At 45.4% G+C, this 14,707-nt stretch overlaps 1 protein-coding gene across 1 annotated transcript in view; it reads right to left on the bottom strand.

Moving 5' to 3' along the window:
• Positions 1–11,559, bottom strand: part of arhgap20 (Rho GTPase activating protein 20) — a 33,664-nt gene extending 22,105 nt beyond the window's left edge. The window contains exons 1-2 of the mRNA XM_084544614.1: positions 11,222–11,559; positions 8,034–8,119 (exon numbers count right to left, since the gene is read on the bottom strand). Of these exons, the coding sequence (XP_084400740.1) occupies positions 8,034–8,119; positions 11,222–11,314 (179 nt within the window). The 5' untranslated portion in view covers positions 11,315–11,559. The remainder of the gene's footprint in view (positions 1–8,033; positions 8,120–11,221) is intronic.
• Positions 11,560–14,707: the final 3,148 nt, after the last annotated feature.

Genomic DNA, 14,707 nt, shown 5'->3' with positions numbered 1-14,707 from the left:
GTGGAAAAAAATAAAATAAAATCAGGACAATCATAAAGACGCACAGAATGAAAAACAAAGGATCCCCAAAGGAGAAATTTGTGGTTTTGAAGTGTTTGGAGGAATGCGCTGGAACAACAGGCTGAGAAACCCTGTGCAGGCTGAAGTTCTCACAACAGCTACTAGCATAGAGAAAAATAGCTCCTGAATTATAGTGACCAGCAGAAAAAAGACAGAAGGAGGGTATGAGGACACCTGGACAAGACATTGCCGACCCTTTCTCAACAACTTTTCCAACCTAAGTGATTTAAAGCTCTTAGTTAAACAAAGCCCCTCTAACCTCTATGCTCACAGAGCCTCAGGAATCAGCTCTAAGAGGAAAGAGCATTAACTCAATGGGATGTAATTTGAACATAATTACCTCTGGGACGGTGTCGAGGCTCTGAATCTGAGCCTGGCAACACCAGGAGGAAACGAGTTAAATCTCAGTAAACACAGAAGAATCCATTCTGATTTGGAAGAACTTTGAAGTAGGACGTTAGAAGGACGTGGTTATCAGCTAGGACATTTTATTTTTATTCAGCTTTGTTCCGGCCACGAGATCAGAACATCTATTCATACGTACGAAACGCACGCATCTGGTTTGGGGGAGAGTCGTGCGCTCCCCTTTACTCCAGTGTTTTTACTGTAATGTATTAGCGCCGGGGCTTTTTTCCAATCCCATTCAGAGTGTGAAATAACAACCCCTCGGCGATCGTATAACTAAAATCACGAGGCCCCGTGAGCCGTAGCGGTTGAGCCGGTCTTGGAAGAGGCTGCGAAAAAGGCTTAAATGTCTAAATGTTTGCGCAAATTAATTGAAGCCTCATTATTTCCTGCGTTTTGTTTCCAGCTTCCATGAAATGAAGCATTGTCTGTAAAGTAAATATTGGACCGCTAGGACTGCGGTATAATTATTATTTTATTTTTTTTCTGGAAGCAAATCGTGGATGATGTTGCGTAAGTCAGTTGGAGGACTCTGTTACCGGTTATTTGCCAGTTTTAAGCCGGCACAAAGACGGCTCTGGAAACCTAAACAGCCATAGACGGGCGAGATGGAAATACAAAAGGTGAATTATTTTTCCCCTTTCTCGTTTAAATGAGTCACTATTAACTACTTCTGTGCTTCTGAAAGGGTTTGCATGCCAGCGTCAGAAGTGTACCACTTTAAGTTATCTTCTGTCAATATGTCTCACTGATGGACAGATGTAAACAGAGGGGGTATTTTTAGAGGAAGGGGAAATAATTTGAGAGCTCCATCCTTTCCTGTTTATCCCTCGGTACCAGATAAAAGAGGCGCTGTAAATCTCCGCTCTCATGCACATTTTCAATCAGTCTCTTCCTCTGTGTCTCTTTCATGTACACAAGCGGGCACAAAAATCCGCTTCCAGGTTCTTCTTTTCACGTCTACAGCGACAGAGAAGCTTATATTCTCTTGATGCGCCCAGAAATCCTTCCAGCTCCATTGCGTAAGTGATTGGTTACGTAATTAATTAACGAAGAACAGGCGCCTAGGCTGGAGTGCCTTCCTTTGCTCTGTTAGTCTTTGTGTGTCATCCCGAAATAAATCCAAAGGGGCAGTTCGGTTAAATTCAAAGAATGTGGCCAATTAGGGGCCGGTGGAAAACTCTCCCGTCCACTGAAACTTCCTGAAATAAAACCCAAAGGAGGAATAGATACGCTGATCAGGCATAACATTATGACCACCTTGTGCCTCCAAAACAGTTGTGACTCATCAGAGAAAGGACATGGGCCTTCTGAGGGTGTCCTATGGTGTCTTGTGAGTTGGGGGGCCTCTGTGGATCATCCCACAGACACTTGATCAGTTTGGGATCTAGTGAATTTGGAGGCCAGGTCAACACCTTGTGTTGTTCTTCATTTTTTTTTTAGTTGTTCCTGAAGCGTTTTTGTGGTTGCATCCTGCTGGGGATGGCTGCTGCCATCAAGGAGTGTCATTGCTATGGGGTGGGGGTGCCTGGTCTGGTGTAGGTGGGTGCTACATGTCTAAGTAACATCCACACCAATGAATGCCAGGTTCAAAAGTTTCCCAGCAGAACATTGGATTGTGACAAGATGCTCAACGTTATTTACTTCTCCTGTCAGTGGTTTTAATATTGTGGCTGATCAGTGTATAGGCTAAATTAAAGAATGAGCTCTTAGCATCAACGCTTGGCTACTATTGAATCTTTCAACATGGCAGTAACTGCTCTCCACAGCATAGCCCGGGGGTAAAACTCCACTACATGGGGACGTCAGGAGGATTTATGGGGTTTCTAGATTAAGTTCTGTTGAGATTAACACCACAGCAAAGGTCTAAAAAGTCCTGCAGAGTTTATTCCACTCTGTTCTTGTGGTTGACGCAGATCCGGGAAATGCCACAAGAGCCCACACAGACACTGACACTGACAAACCTTCCTGTAAAGCCCCTTTCACATCTCGCTGCCGCCCCCAAAAAAGACAACATCTTCCGTATTCACCGCACATCCCTCCCTCCCAAATGCGGGATTGACAGCTGAGCCGGGCGCCCTTTGAATCGGACGGACGGACGGCTAATGGCTCCATTGTACGTCATGTGATGTTGATAAATTGAGAGCCCTCCCCGCGCCCGCGCATACATGGCCGCCATTGTCCGCGCGGGAGAACTGTTGACTTTCTGGAAACACAATAAGCGGCCGGGGGACAATGAGCCGCACGCACAACGGCGCATGCTAATGTCCCAGCGTGAATATTTAAGCAGGACCGGGAGACATTTGGACATAAAGGGTGATGCATCTTGACAGCATAAATCACAAAGTAAGACATGACGCAGCAGAAAATGACAAATCTGTCCTGTCTATTCAGAGACACCTGAGTGAACAAAGGTATTTTAAGAGAAAATTGAGAATTACAAGAATTGAGAAACAACAGACTGGCAGTGTTATGTAAAATATAAATACAAAGAGAAGACCAGATCTGAATGAGAAAGGAAAATATAAGGAGGAAGCAGACAAAGACAAGGAAGGAAAGCAGACTGTCAGACATGAGGCGCAGTTTTCACGACAAGCCTGGTACTGTCGCACTGCTTCTTTCACATTAAGACACACGTCTGATTCACAGGTTGGGACGGGGCGAGATGAGTAAAGTCTTAGTCATAGACGTAGGCATAATGAAGCAGGTCTAAGCGGCACACCCGGAGGAAAACAGCTGGAAAAAACAGCTGTAGCTTTCCCTTTCTTTTCTCTCTTTTTACTTTCTTTCTTTCCTGTACAGTTTCAGTTTCGTATTTTTTTTTACTCAAAATATTAAATAAATAATGCATAGTTAAGCTTATATAACGGCATCATCATTAGAAAGTGAATTAAATATTTAACATTTGTGTCGCTGTTGTGTCTGGACGCACCTGAGCTTCACCTCGGCTGTCACATGACCGACCCTCATGGAGGCAGACCGACGGCCTCGGGGCAGAAATGACAAACACACACACGCTCTTATGTAACTCCGTCCATCTGCTCAGCTTTGTTGACCGTGAGAATGTGTCTATGGGTGTTTGTGTTCATGTGTCTCACTGTACCATCAGTTTGCCTGCAGCTGATTGGAATCTGGTGCCAAACTCTGGTGCCAGACTCCAGGGTGAACTATGCAACATACGCCGATCGGGCACAACATTATGACCAGCTTCCTTCTGTCTGGCAACAAAATGTTGTTAGTGGGGGGCCTTTGAGGGGAGGGGCCTCTGTGGATCATCCCACAGATACCTGATCAGTTTGGGATCTAGTGAATTTGGAGACCAGGTCAACACCTTGTGATGTTCTTCATGTTTTTTTGAGTTGTTCCTAAAGCGTTTTTGTGGCTGCATCCTGCTGGGGATGTCTGCTGCCATCAAGGAGTGTCATTGCTATGGGGTGGGGGTGCCTGGTCTGGTCTAGGTGGGTGCTACATGTCTAAGTAACATCCACACCAATGAATGCCAGGTCCAAAAGTTTCCCAGCAGAACACTGAACTGTCACAAGATGGTCAATGTTATTTACTTCTCCTGTCTGTGGTTGTAATGTTGTGGCTGATCGGTGTATGTATGACATCAATCCCAGCAAAACCAGAGAGAAGTGAATACAAAAATAAACCATCATCCTGCTACCTTGTTCCTCATACATGTAGTAAAAACATATAATAAATGAAACATGAGGCGTACGTGTTCACGATGATGCTTCTGCATCAGGAGCATTTCATCGCCAGGAGTTTGACCTCTCCCCCCAAGATAAAGCTCCTCCAGACGAGCAACGAGTGATAGCAAAGACGTCACGTCCAACTCACACCACTCTGTGCCGTCTCCTAAACCCACAGTGGCAGCTTTTGTTCATTAGCGCCGCGGCCCGCTCCCGTGACTCACGCAGTTTCTCGGAAAGGCAAAAGCAGCGAATTGGAGCGATGCGAAAGAATGAGCCTCTGTTCTTCTGTTCTTTGAAGACGGTTTTATTTCATAGAACAACAACTCATTGAGCTTATTTCAGCAAGAAAAAGAAAAAAAAAAAGTCAAGACTGCAGTCTGGTGGAAATTGTCCTGAAATACTCATGAGTGGGCAATAACCGGCCGCAGCCGCAAGCCACGATGCATAAATAGACAAAAGAGGCTCGCCTCCAAATAAAATGAATCAAACTTTATTAATCCGGTAAGAATTGCGAGATTAAAACGTGGTCTCTAGCAAATAAACTCCAACTAAGACCAGAGAGCAGGACCAGATTTTTTGAATCAAACCGACTGCTTCGCATAGTTTCGTCACTTTCCGCCTCCTTTCCGGTCTCCACCTGACTCACCTCAGCCTGAACACACACTATCCCTGCACCAGATCATTTCCATAGGCAAACTATAATGTCAACCCTGGCTGACACACAATGCCCTCCATGCAGCCTGGCCAAACATACACACACACTCCGAGAAGATGAGGTCAGAATACTGAAACGCTTCCCCCTTTTTTTTTTTTCAGCCAGTAGAAGAGATGTGACCAGAGGCTGTTAGCCATGATATCCTTAGCAGATCTCATTATTAAAAGCAGGAAATGTCTTTTGCATGAGGTGTATTTTTGTGTGTGTGTGCTCTTATATTTGTCATTTAGAGGACTTTAATGTCCCCGGGGAAATCAAAGAAAAATCAACCAAACAGAGCTTAGTCTGACGAGCTTAGTGGATGTTTTTTAGGTTTTAGGACGAGGACAGAATTAGGATTAACTAGATACAATCGCATCCCGACAAAACCTATCCGTCTACTCGGGTGCAAATGGAACGGAGAGCGCGGGTGAGCGTGTGCGCGTTAAAAAGCGAGTTAACCCCATGTTTACGTGCTTCAGTTTGCGCTTTTTTTAGCTGGTGACGAGTGAGGGAGTGTGTTTTTGCACTTTACGGCGCAGCCACCTTCCTCCACGATGTATAGATTTCACCGCCCGAGGGGGACGGGGTTTATACTCCGGCCCGCGACCATAATACCCGGCACTGTACGCTTTCCCCGGAGGCGGAGGGATGAGGTTATACTTCTGGATGAAGTGTGACAGTGTGTGCGAGGAGGTGATGTAAACGGTCCAGAGGCCCTCTCAGCGCCTCTCGCCTCCTGATGGGAAAGGCAGAACAGAGGCAGCGAAAGAAGGAGTCGAGAAAATGTCGAGGGTGTGAAGTGAAACTCCCTCTTGCAAGGGAACAGCCCGTAAAGATTTGAATGCTCTAATACATAAAGTTTTGTTCTGTGCCTTGGATTTATTATGGCACTACTAGTATCTGAAGTGTAGAAGGAGCAAGAGCCAACGCTGTGGACTCGAGAAGAGAAGAGGGAAGGAGAATATGTCAACTGAGGTGACTTGTGTTTTCAAACTGACTCGCTCACTTCCTCTTTGTTCCATATGGTGAAGGCAAATAAACCCAGTGTGGCTTTGTGGCTGTCACCATCACAATCTGAGTTCACCATGATCAACCAGTTCTCCTGGAAGTCAGAGCAACTTCTCTGTAAATAGAGACTGAAGCTGTGAAGCTATCTCTCAGATCACCGGAATACAGAGCAAGAATGAAAATATGTGAAGTATTCAAGACTTAAAAATAAGCACTGATGACACATACACCTGTCAGCCACAACATTAAAACCACTGACAGGAGAAGTGAGTAACATTGACCTTCTTGGGACAGTTCAATGTTCTGCTGGGAAACTTTTAGACCTGGCATTCATTCGTGTGGATGTTACTTAGACATGTAGCACCCACCTAGACCAGACCAGGCACCCCCACCCCATAGCAATGACACTCCTTGATGGCAGCAGCCATCCCCAGCAGGATGCACACACAAAAACGCTTTAGGAACAACTAAAAAAAAAAAACATGAAGAACAGCACAAGGTGTTGACCTGGCCTCCAAATTCACTAGATCCCAAACTGATCAAGTATCTGTGGGATGATCCACAGAGGCCCCTCCCCTCAAAGGCCCCCCATTAACAACATCCTGTTGCTAGACACCACAGGACACCCTAAGGACACTGTTTTGGAGGCACAAGGGAGACCTACACAATATTAGGAAGGCAGTCATAATGTTATGCCTGACTTCTTTATCTGTTTAAAGCACCTGCTGAACAAATATCAAACACTCATCATGACCTTTACCTGCTGTGAGTCACCTAACCACTGTAACTTCACGTCTCCCCCCCCGCTCCGGTACGAACCTCCGGATATTAACGAACACCACACACACTCTGACATGGGAGGTGTTGACCCCAGGTGACCTCTGCTGGCCCCTGCACCTCCTGACGAGAGGTCAAAGGTTAAGGGTGGCAGCTGAGAGTGTCAAGTCCTGGCTCCATACCTACTCTTACTTAACACACACACACACAGAGAGAGAAAGAGACAGACTGGCCAGACCTGGACAGACTAAGTGACTCTGTCAGTCAGCCTCTATTTGTTCTTCACTCAACAGACTGCCTGGCTCGGCATCTCACCATGGCTGTGAATACGCGAGTTGTCTTTCCAACTTTCTTCAGCGCACTCCAACTCACACATTATGCCCCAAGAGCGCTGACCCATTTAACTGTGTGGAGTGCTTCCCTCAGCACTGGTCTAAACGCTGCAGCCCATCCTGATCTCCCCCTCCGATCGCTGGAAACTCCCACTAAGCATACACATACAACATAATCAAGGAAACCAACTGTGACACATCGATCGCTCATTGGAAATCGTATAACATATAAGGGCATTAAAAAAACAAAAAAAACAGTGGATTTTAAAGAATGGGAGTGCTTTCAGGACAGGCCTGGTTCAGCTTTTCTCTAAAATTCCCCCAAATTGTGGCACTGGCAAAAGAGCTAAACAAGACAAACAAAGTTTCTAGTAAATAAATACCCTCCCCAAAGGGTTTGTAATGGCTTGTTTCCGACCCTGTCAAAGGAAGTGGAAAGGGATTTGTGTGATACGAGGGTGATGAAAAGCCTGATAGCTGTGGGAGAAGAAAGCGCTCGAAACCGCTCAATGAATGACTCAGGAAGGCCGACCTCTCGGTTCCAACATCTGAGACAGATTTAAGCCACGGCGGGCGAGATTTCTGGTGCAGATATCCGAGCCGTGTCATTCTGAAACTCTTTTAAAAATGTATGATCTGCATTTGAGAGATCGCTGCACTCGGTATCTAAAACCGAAGGCTCTTGGCATGTTTTTTTTTTTTTGTTTGCTCGCTTACAGATCTAGATTTTCCTGTCGGGCCGGTGATTTTATCTGCAGCCCCCACGGTTTCACTCTCTCTAATCTCCGCGCTTTGAGCCCTCAAATCCCCGGGTTTTCTGGGAAAATTCATTGAAGAGCACGGAGAGGTCGTGAGTCAGCGCACGCATTCATAAAAAGTCGACTGCAAATTTCAAACGCTGAGCAAGTAAGAGTTTCATTAACAACACTGAGGTTTTATAAACTATTCAGAAGGAATGACGTAACCAAAGATTTCCCTGTTAACATCATCCGCTGACACGGAGCCAACGGCGGTGTCAGCACCACTGAGGCATGTCTCATGTGGATTCGCTCATACCTGGACGTGCTTCTGGATCTGGTAAGTGCTTTACTGATGACCAGCGAGGGAGCCGACTGCCGTCTCTGGGCCAAGGTCTTCATCTTCTGCACATTTAAAGAGAGGGACAAAGGAGACGGGTCAGTGCAATCAGGGAGACACAAAAGAGGGTGGCACAATTATTTCAAAGTCTGCAAACACCATGATGAATATAGGGCGAGAGAGAGAGAAGAGGAAATGGCTGCAAAGTACACAAAGTCACCGCTGCTTGAGGCTGGTTGTCGGCTGTGGGAAATACAGGATTTAAGAGAAAGAAGAGGATGTGGCCGAAAGAGAAGGAGAAGTGACGGCGGCGAAGAGGGAGAGGAGGAAGTGAGCCGAATGGTTGCAGATGAAGGCGACATTTAATCTGTTAAACGTTGTGTAACGTTTATGAATGCTCATAATCCCGCTGTAAAGTCATCAGCTGTAAACTTCCTCATGGAAGTATGAGAGGCATCCCCTTTTTGGCGGTCGCATTTACCTGAATTCACCTTTATCTATTTAGGACACACCAAAACCTGCGCAAGAGCAAAGCCTCCCACCCCCCGCTGACGTTATTCAGTCTGATAAGAGAATATCATAGGGATGCACTGAAAGTTTTTGGCCGAAAACTAAAAATGCACTTTCGGGCCACACAAAATTGCAGCGGTTGTTGCTTGCATGTGTTGTTTCGGCGATAAAAGTCCTAAAATTGTCGGCCGAAAACCGAAAATGCACTTTTGGGCCTTTTTTGGCCAAAAATTTATCGCCGAAACAGGATGCTGCAGAAATTCTCAGCCGAAAATGGCCCGAAAGTGCATTTTCAGACGAATATTTTCGGTGCATCCCTAGAATATCAACACAAATTAAATGCTTTATAAGGTATTTGGCGACGCAGCAACATTCTTCTCACAGCGAACTCATAAAGGCCAAGGTTACTGCACGTCAGCATCCCGGGACACGAGGCTGCTGAGGGCTAGCAGAAAAGAATGATGGATTCTCCAAACAAGCTCTGTCTCTGACAACTATTTAATTGCATATCTGGGTCCATTTAATTGGGTTTGTGGGAAGTTTTATGGTTAAATATTGGGGTTAGGTTGTTTGAAAGAATCCGATCCAGCTCCGTCTGCAAAGTCGGCAAGTTCTGCACACAAATAACACGTGTAGCGCATGTTTTCTGTGGAATCAGGCCCGAGGCTGACGATGATAAGTCGACAGCTTTTTTGCATTTGACTGGTGATTGACAAAATGATAGGAAAACACCCAGCATGGTACATGAGGCAACAAGGAAGAGGAAAAAAAGAAGTAAGCCCTGATGTCTCACATTATGCTGACAGTCTGCAGAAGCCAAAAGAGGAAGACTGAACTGTAGACACTCAAAAAAAACCAAAACACCACTCGTTTAAGCTTACGCTGCAGAACACATACATGTTATGTACCTGTCGCCCTTGTCAAGTACAGCTCAAGATGAAGCTCAACGACAGGGCGACAACAGGCGGCTCCTGAGCGAAGGAAACGTACGTGGAAACCCGACATTCATTAGTATTTTCACAGTGAAAGCAAAGCTCCGGTTTCTCTGTTCGGCCTTGACAGCTCATTTCTCACAAGCCGAACAGAGAACCAAATGTTGCAGACCGGGCCAGAGAGCAGCAACCGCTCAAACAAAAAGCAACATCATTAGCAGATCCGCAAGACCATTTTTCACCGAGCAAAAACATTACACGCTCTAATGAGAAAGCACGAGGAAGAGAAAGATTTGTAATGTGTTAAAACTGGACGATAACACCCCGGCAGCGGCTGGAGCTACAACTGTGCAGGGAGATCCAAACAGTCATGCTCTGATTCTCCTGCTAATCTGTAGCTGAGGAAAGGTTTGCATTTGTGAGGTGGGGTTTTTCCTTCTTTTTAAGCTGTTTCAAAACACAAAATGGCACATTTTAGCATCATCTGAAAAGATTTATGCCGACGCCGTTTGTGCCGTTTATAGTGTGACTCGTGGCCTCCAAATAAGAGTCAACTTTTATCACCATTTCACAGCTTTTGCCAAATTTAAAACCACTTTATGTGCTCTCATCTTATTTGGTGAAAGGTGCAGTTCCTGGTTTCTAACACTCGATGAAGGGGGGCGCTGTTTACTACAAGTTGACCGAGATGCAGCTGATGAGGAATCACACGTTTATACATTACAGCTAAGAATCTGGAGGCAAATACCTGCAAGCTGGAATTGTAGTGTTAGAGACTGAATTCTAAATAAAGGCAGTGGCGAGAAATCAAGCGTAAATTTATGTGTTTTGGGTGATTTACTTGTTTCAATAATGTCTAATTCCAAGTTTAGAGAAGCCCTGATGTCTTAGAGGAGGGTGAATCACTCCTGGGAGTTTTTATTGTGGCTGCCAGTCATGAAACACATAATCACTCTTCGACACATCACCCTGTTCTGTTGTTTGGCTCCGTTCTGACTCCTCAGCTCAGAGGAGTCTCGCTTCATTCAGCTTAACGCAACACGAACACGGATAAAAGATTGGATTTGGCTTTTTTTTTTTCTTCCTCCCTGAATAAGAAGTTACTCGATAAGGTAAAATACTGCAAAAATGATAAAATAAAAAACAAATCCGAATCTAAATCTAAAAATAGTCTTTTTTTTTCTTTTTTTTCTTTACCACACACTGTTGAGTGGACCATTTGGCATGCACAGCGCGCAGATCCAAAGACGCTTAAACATTCGTCATGACAATGAAACGTGCTGAAAAGCAGGATTCAGGTCCAAAAACGCAAATGTTTTAAATGGTTATTTTTAAGCCAGAATAACCCAAAGAAAAGTGACAACTAAGCTCCCACTTCCAACCACTTAACATCTGAGATTTGCAAGATTTAAAGTCGCAGGCAATTATAAATGACAGACTGCAACCAGAGAGAACAAATCTGGGACATAAGCGAGAAAAATAAAGATTGTGTTATTAAACTCTCTCTTAAAAATTGATATATGAGTTTTTTGTTTTTTGTTTTTTGAAGGGAAATATTAAGGCTATAACACTGATTCCCTGAATTGCAGATTTCACACCTTAAAATAATCTAATTTGCTTGTTTTAATTGCTCGCACCGAGACACTCTGTGCGCAAAAACGCACGCACCAGGACAGACACCGCGCACAATCTGTCAAGAGCCCGACACAGAAGCGTCTCTGGTACCTTTTTGTTGTCGGGAAGCGCTTTGCTCTCTCCCGTCAGTGAGTCGGACCTGTTCTGTCCCATGGTCCCCTGCTGCGGTGACATGGTTTCCATCAAGGCTGTATAGATCCACGGGGCCGAGCGCACCGACGGTATATTCCCATGATACGAATAAAAAGTCCAAAGTTTATCCTGCAGAGAGGAGGGCGCGGGTCCGGGGAGAATCCATGATGGAGAGGAGGTTGAAACGTGCGCGCTGAGCTTTCTCGTGTCTCTTTCTTCTCTCTCTCTCTGTGTGTGTCTCTGTCTGAGCGATGTTTGCTCTGAGCGCCGAGACCACGGTCCGCCTCAACTGACTCTAAAGTTGTCAAATCAGATGGGATTACACGCACGACTTCCGGTCACGGTTTTCAAAATAAAATCGATTTACGCGAGATAAAAGCTTGTGAAGAAACAAAATCCAAGCAAGGGTCGTCAGGAGGAGATGAGGGAATCATTAGGCTGCTAAGAAACTTTGGCAGTGCTTGTTTTAGCTACAAAAAAAATAAAGCAAACATTATATGGCTGGATATCTACAAAAAAGATGGAAACTTCCTGCAGCCCCAGAATGCAAATGGCCTTAAAGGTCCAATATCACTGCATTTTCATTATCAAAAGGTTATATAAACTGAGGGAGAAGCTTCATTATTAATAGCTGGTTAGTTTTAAAGCTCTGTTTCGAAAACCTAGTTTTCAGTACGACTCCGACCACTGCAAACTGATTGCTCTGAATGGAAGAATGAGGTGTGTGTGCATTGCACAGAAGACAGAAGGTGAGTCACCATTTGTAGCCGGCCTTATCCAGCCATGGGCGTGATTACGGTGAGCATGCTTTGGAGTGAATTTGTGAGGGGGTACTCTTTTGAAATATGTATTCCAGTGGGTCCAGTGACTAAATAAATCATAGCGGCAGTAAGTTTTAGTTTGGTTCTTGTCATCCAAAGGCACGTATCGGTAAAAATTGTGAAGTCTTTAGATGTTGAAATTGCTCTTAAACTCCTCTTCTTCGCTTCCAAACACACGTGGAGTTTGTACCTTTACAACCTTTTATGTGGCTTGTGTGTTTGTTCACGTTTGTCTCTGCTTAAAACATCTAAATTTGACACGTCAACTGAGGTTGAATCCGGCTTTTATAGATTATTAAATTATCTCCAGTTGTCAGATGTCACAGGTTTCATGTATCCTTGTGTCGCTGGTTTTTATCTTGCAGGACGACAAAGCCCTTCCTGCAAAAAGACTTCTTTGCATAGGAATCTATGTCATGCTTCACTTATTTACATGAGAGAAAATGCTGAATATTTAGAACTTGAATGATCTGCATGCACCATTTTATCTAGTGTCTGCCTCTTACCCTCTTTTATTCTGAAAACAGAACTACTCCTGGTCACATCCGGTCATAATCTACACGCTTTAACACAGCTCATGTACCTGAAAGCATGCTTCGGTTTAACTCTTGAGCTGGCCTGTGTGGGTGTGTGTGTCTCTCTGTGTGTGTGTGTGTGCTGTTTTTATTCGAAGGACCAATCATATGTTTTCTTTATCTGGCAGCGGGTGCCGTATAGAAGCGGGACTGTTCTTGTGTGAGTGAATGCGGTGAGCTGAGGGCCCAGTCCAGGTGTAAGAATGTACTCCCAGGGCCAAGAATAACATGACTGATGAGGAGGAATGTCCACAGTATTTAGATTTTTTTTCTTTTCTGCACGGTCATGACGCATGCAGCGTTTGACTTATAGCTGTACCTACAGTACACCTCGCTGTAGGAAACCTTCCAGAGAGGGTGAGAGTGTTTACTTTTAAAAAAGCCTGAAGGTAATCCGAGCGCAGGCACCTTCTTTTAAAGTTCAACTGATTTTGTTAGAGCTTTGGGATTTTGCGTTAAGTCTTCGTATCCAGTCTTTGAAACCTGGAAAGAGAAATGAAGCGACTGCAGAGACGTTCCTGTGTACCTGACAGGATCGGTTCCAGCAGCAGCAGCCAGTTGTACAGGTCACTGTCTCCTCTACGCAAAGGTATGCAGCAACTGCCCCATCTTATCTGTCCCCCCCGAAAAGTGGCATGCACAAGGTGATAAGGGCACTGATAGGGTTCAGCCCTCTTCTTTGATCATGTCACCAGCTCCACGAAAACAACAGCAGAGGAGAGCCAGCTTCGTTTATGCACAAAAAACAACCTAAGAGATCAGTGTGGCCAAATCATGTTTGAACTTAAATTGCACTAGTGTTAGGGGTTAAATGACTGTTTGTTTCTTTCTGTTTGCAAGGATCCAAAGCAAAAAAGACTAAATTGAGGGTGTGTCAGAAATGTGGTTGGAAACGCCACTGGTTGACCATGACTGCCTGCGCGCTGCACTGTTTTGTTTCTACCTCTGAAAATGTTTCCACTCTGGTAGACCTCTCTGAGGCGCACAATAAAAACGGAGCAACTGGGAAGTTTTTCTTTCGGTATCCACGGCCGAAAGCAACACATTTCTACGTGATATGTAAAAACACACGCAGAGTGTAGTCAGGCAAGGAACCCGGAGTGGGTCACACACCTCGCTGTCAGGCAGCCGCCCAAAAAAACTCCCAAGATTCACCTCATGCATGAAGGAAGCCGAGCCAAGCGACTCCAGGCCCGGGAGAAACTGGAATCCTAATCTGAACGAGTGAGTCTCCCCTCGAAAGGAAGACAGGGAATCAATATGTGCCCCTGTGAATATCATCTGACATTTCCTTTGAAGTGTGTCTGAAAGGGAATGTCTCCGTCACGCCCGAGGAGCCAGGCTATTGAAAATCTGAAGCCGAAGAGGAGAGCATCGACTTGGACGGCAAACAGTCGATTCCAGAGAGCGAGAGAGAGGGAAAAATGAGTTGGAGGCGGTCCAGGGTTCTGACAGGGGGGGGGGGGGCCGTACACGAAGGGTTTGTTCTCCTCTGTGAAAGGTTTAGGGTGTTACGGCTGCACTTTGCTCTGTAAACACACACATACACACACACTTTTTAAAATAGGCGAATGTCTATTTAAAGAGCGAATATGCAAACACGCGCTCATGTGCGGGGAGGCCGACGAGAGGCCGCAGGGGTGTGATGAGCGGTTTCGGAGGCTCTGGCGGATGCACGGAGGGATGTGTGACAGGCGACAGACAGGGAGTCCCACCCTGGCACGGACGCCTCCGTCACCGCCACCACCGCCGTGGCCGCCGCCGTCGCTGCTGCTGCTGCTGCTGCTTTAAGAAGCCAGACTTCCACGTTGCCTGCCAAAAAAAGAGACCCACTGTTTCTTTTTTTCTCCCTGAACGACATAATTCAGAGTTTTTCTGGGCGACAAATGTTTGAGGTATGTTGGTTGAAACTCTGGGGAGAAAAAAAAAATGACATCTGGGATGGAAAATAGTTTGGGGCATTTTTCTAAGTGCTCCCAAAAGACTTCAGCTTCAGAATACTACTCATCAAACACTGTAGATGTTTGCTGCTGTCCTTTGCTCCACTC

The sequence above is a fragment of the Chelon labrosus genome, assembly GCF_963514085.1.
Source record: "Chelon labrosus genome assembly, chromosome: 5".
NCBI classification, from domain to species: Eukaryota; Metazoa; Chordata; class Actinopteri; order Mugiliformes; family Mugilidae; genus Chelon; species Chelon labrosus.
This window is presented reverse-complemented; position numbering and strand designations above follow the sequence as displayed.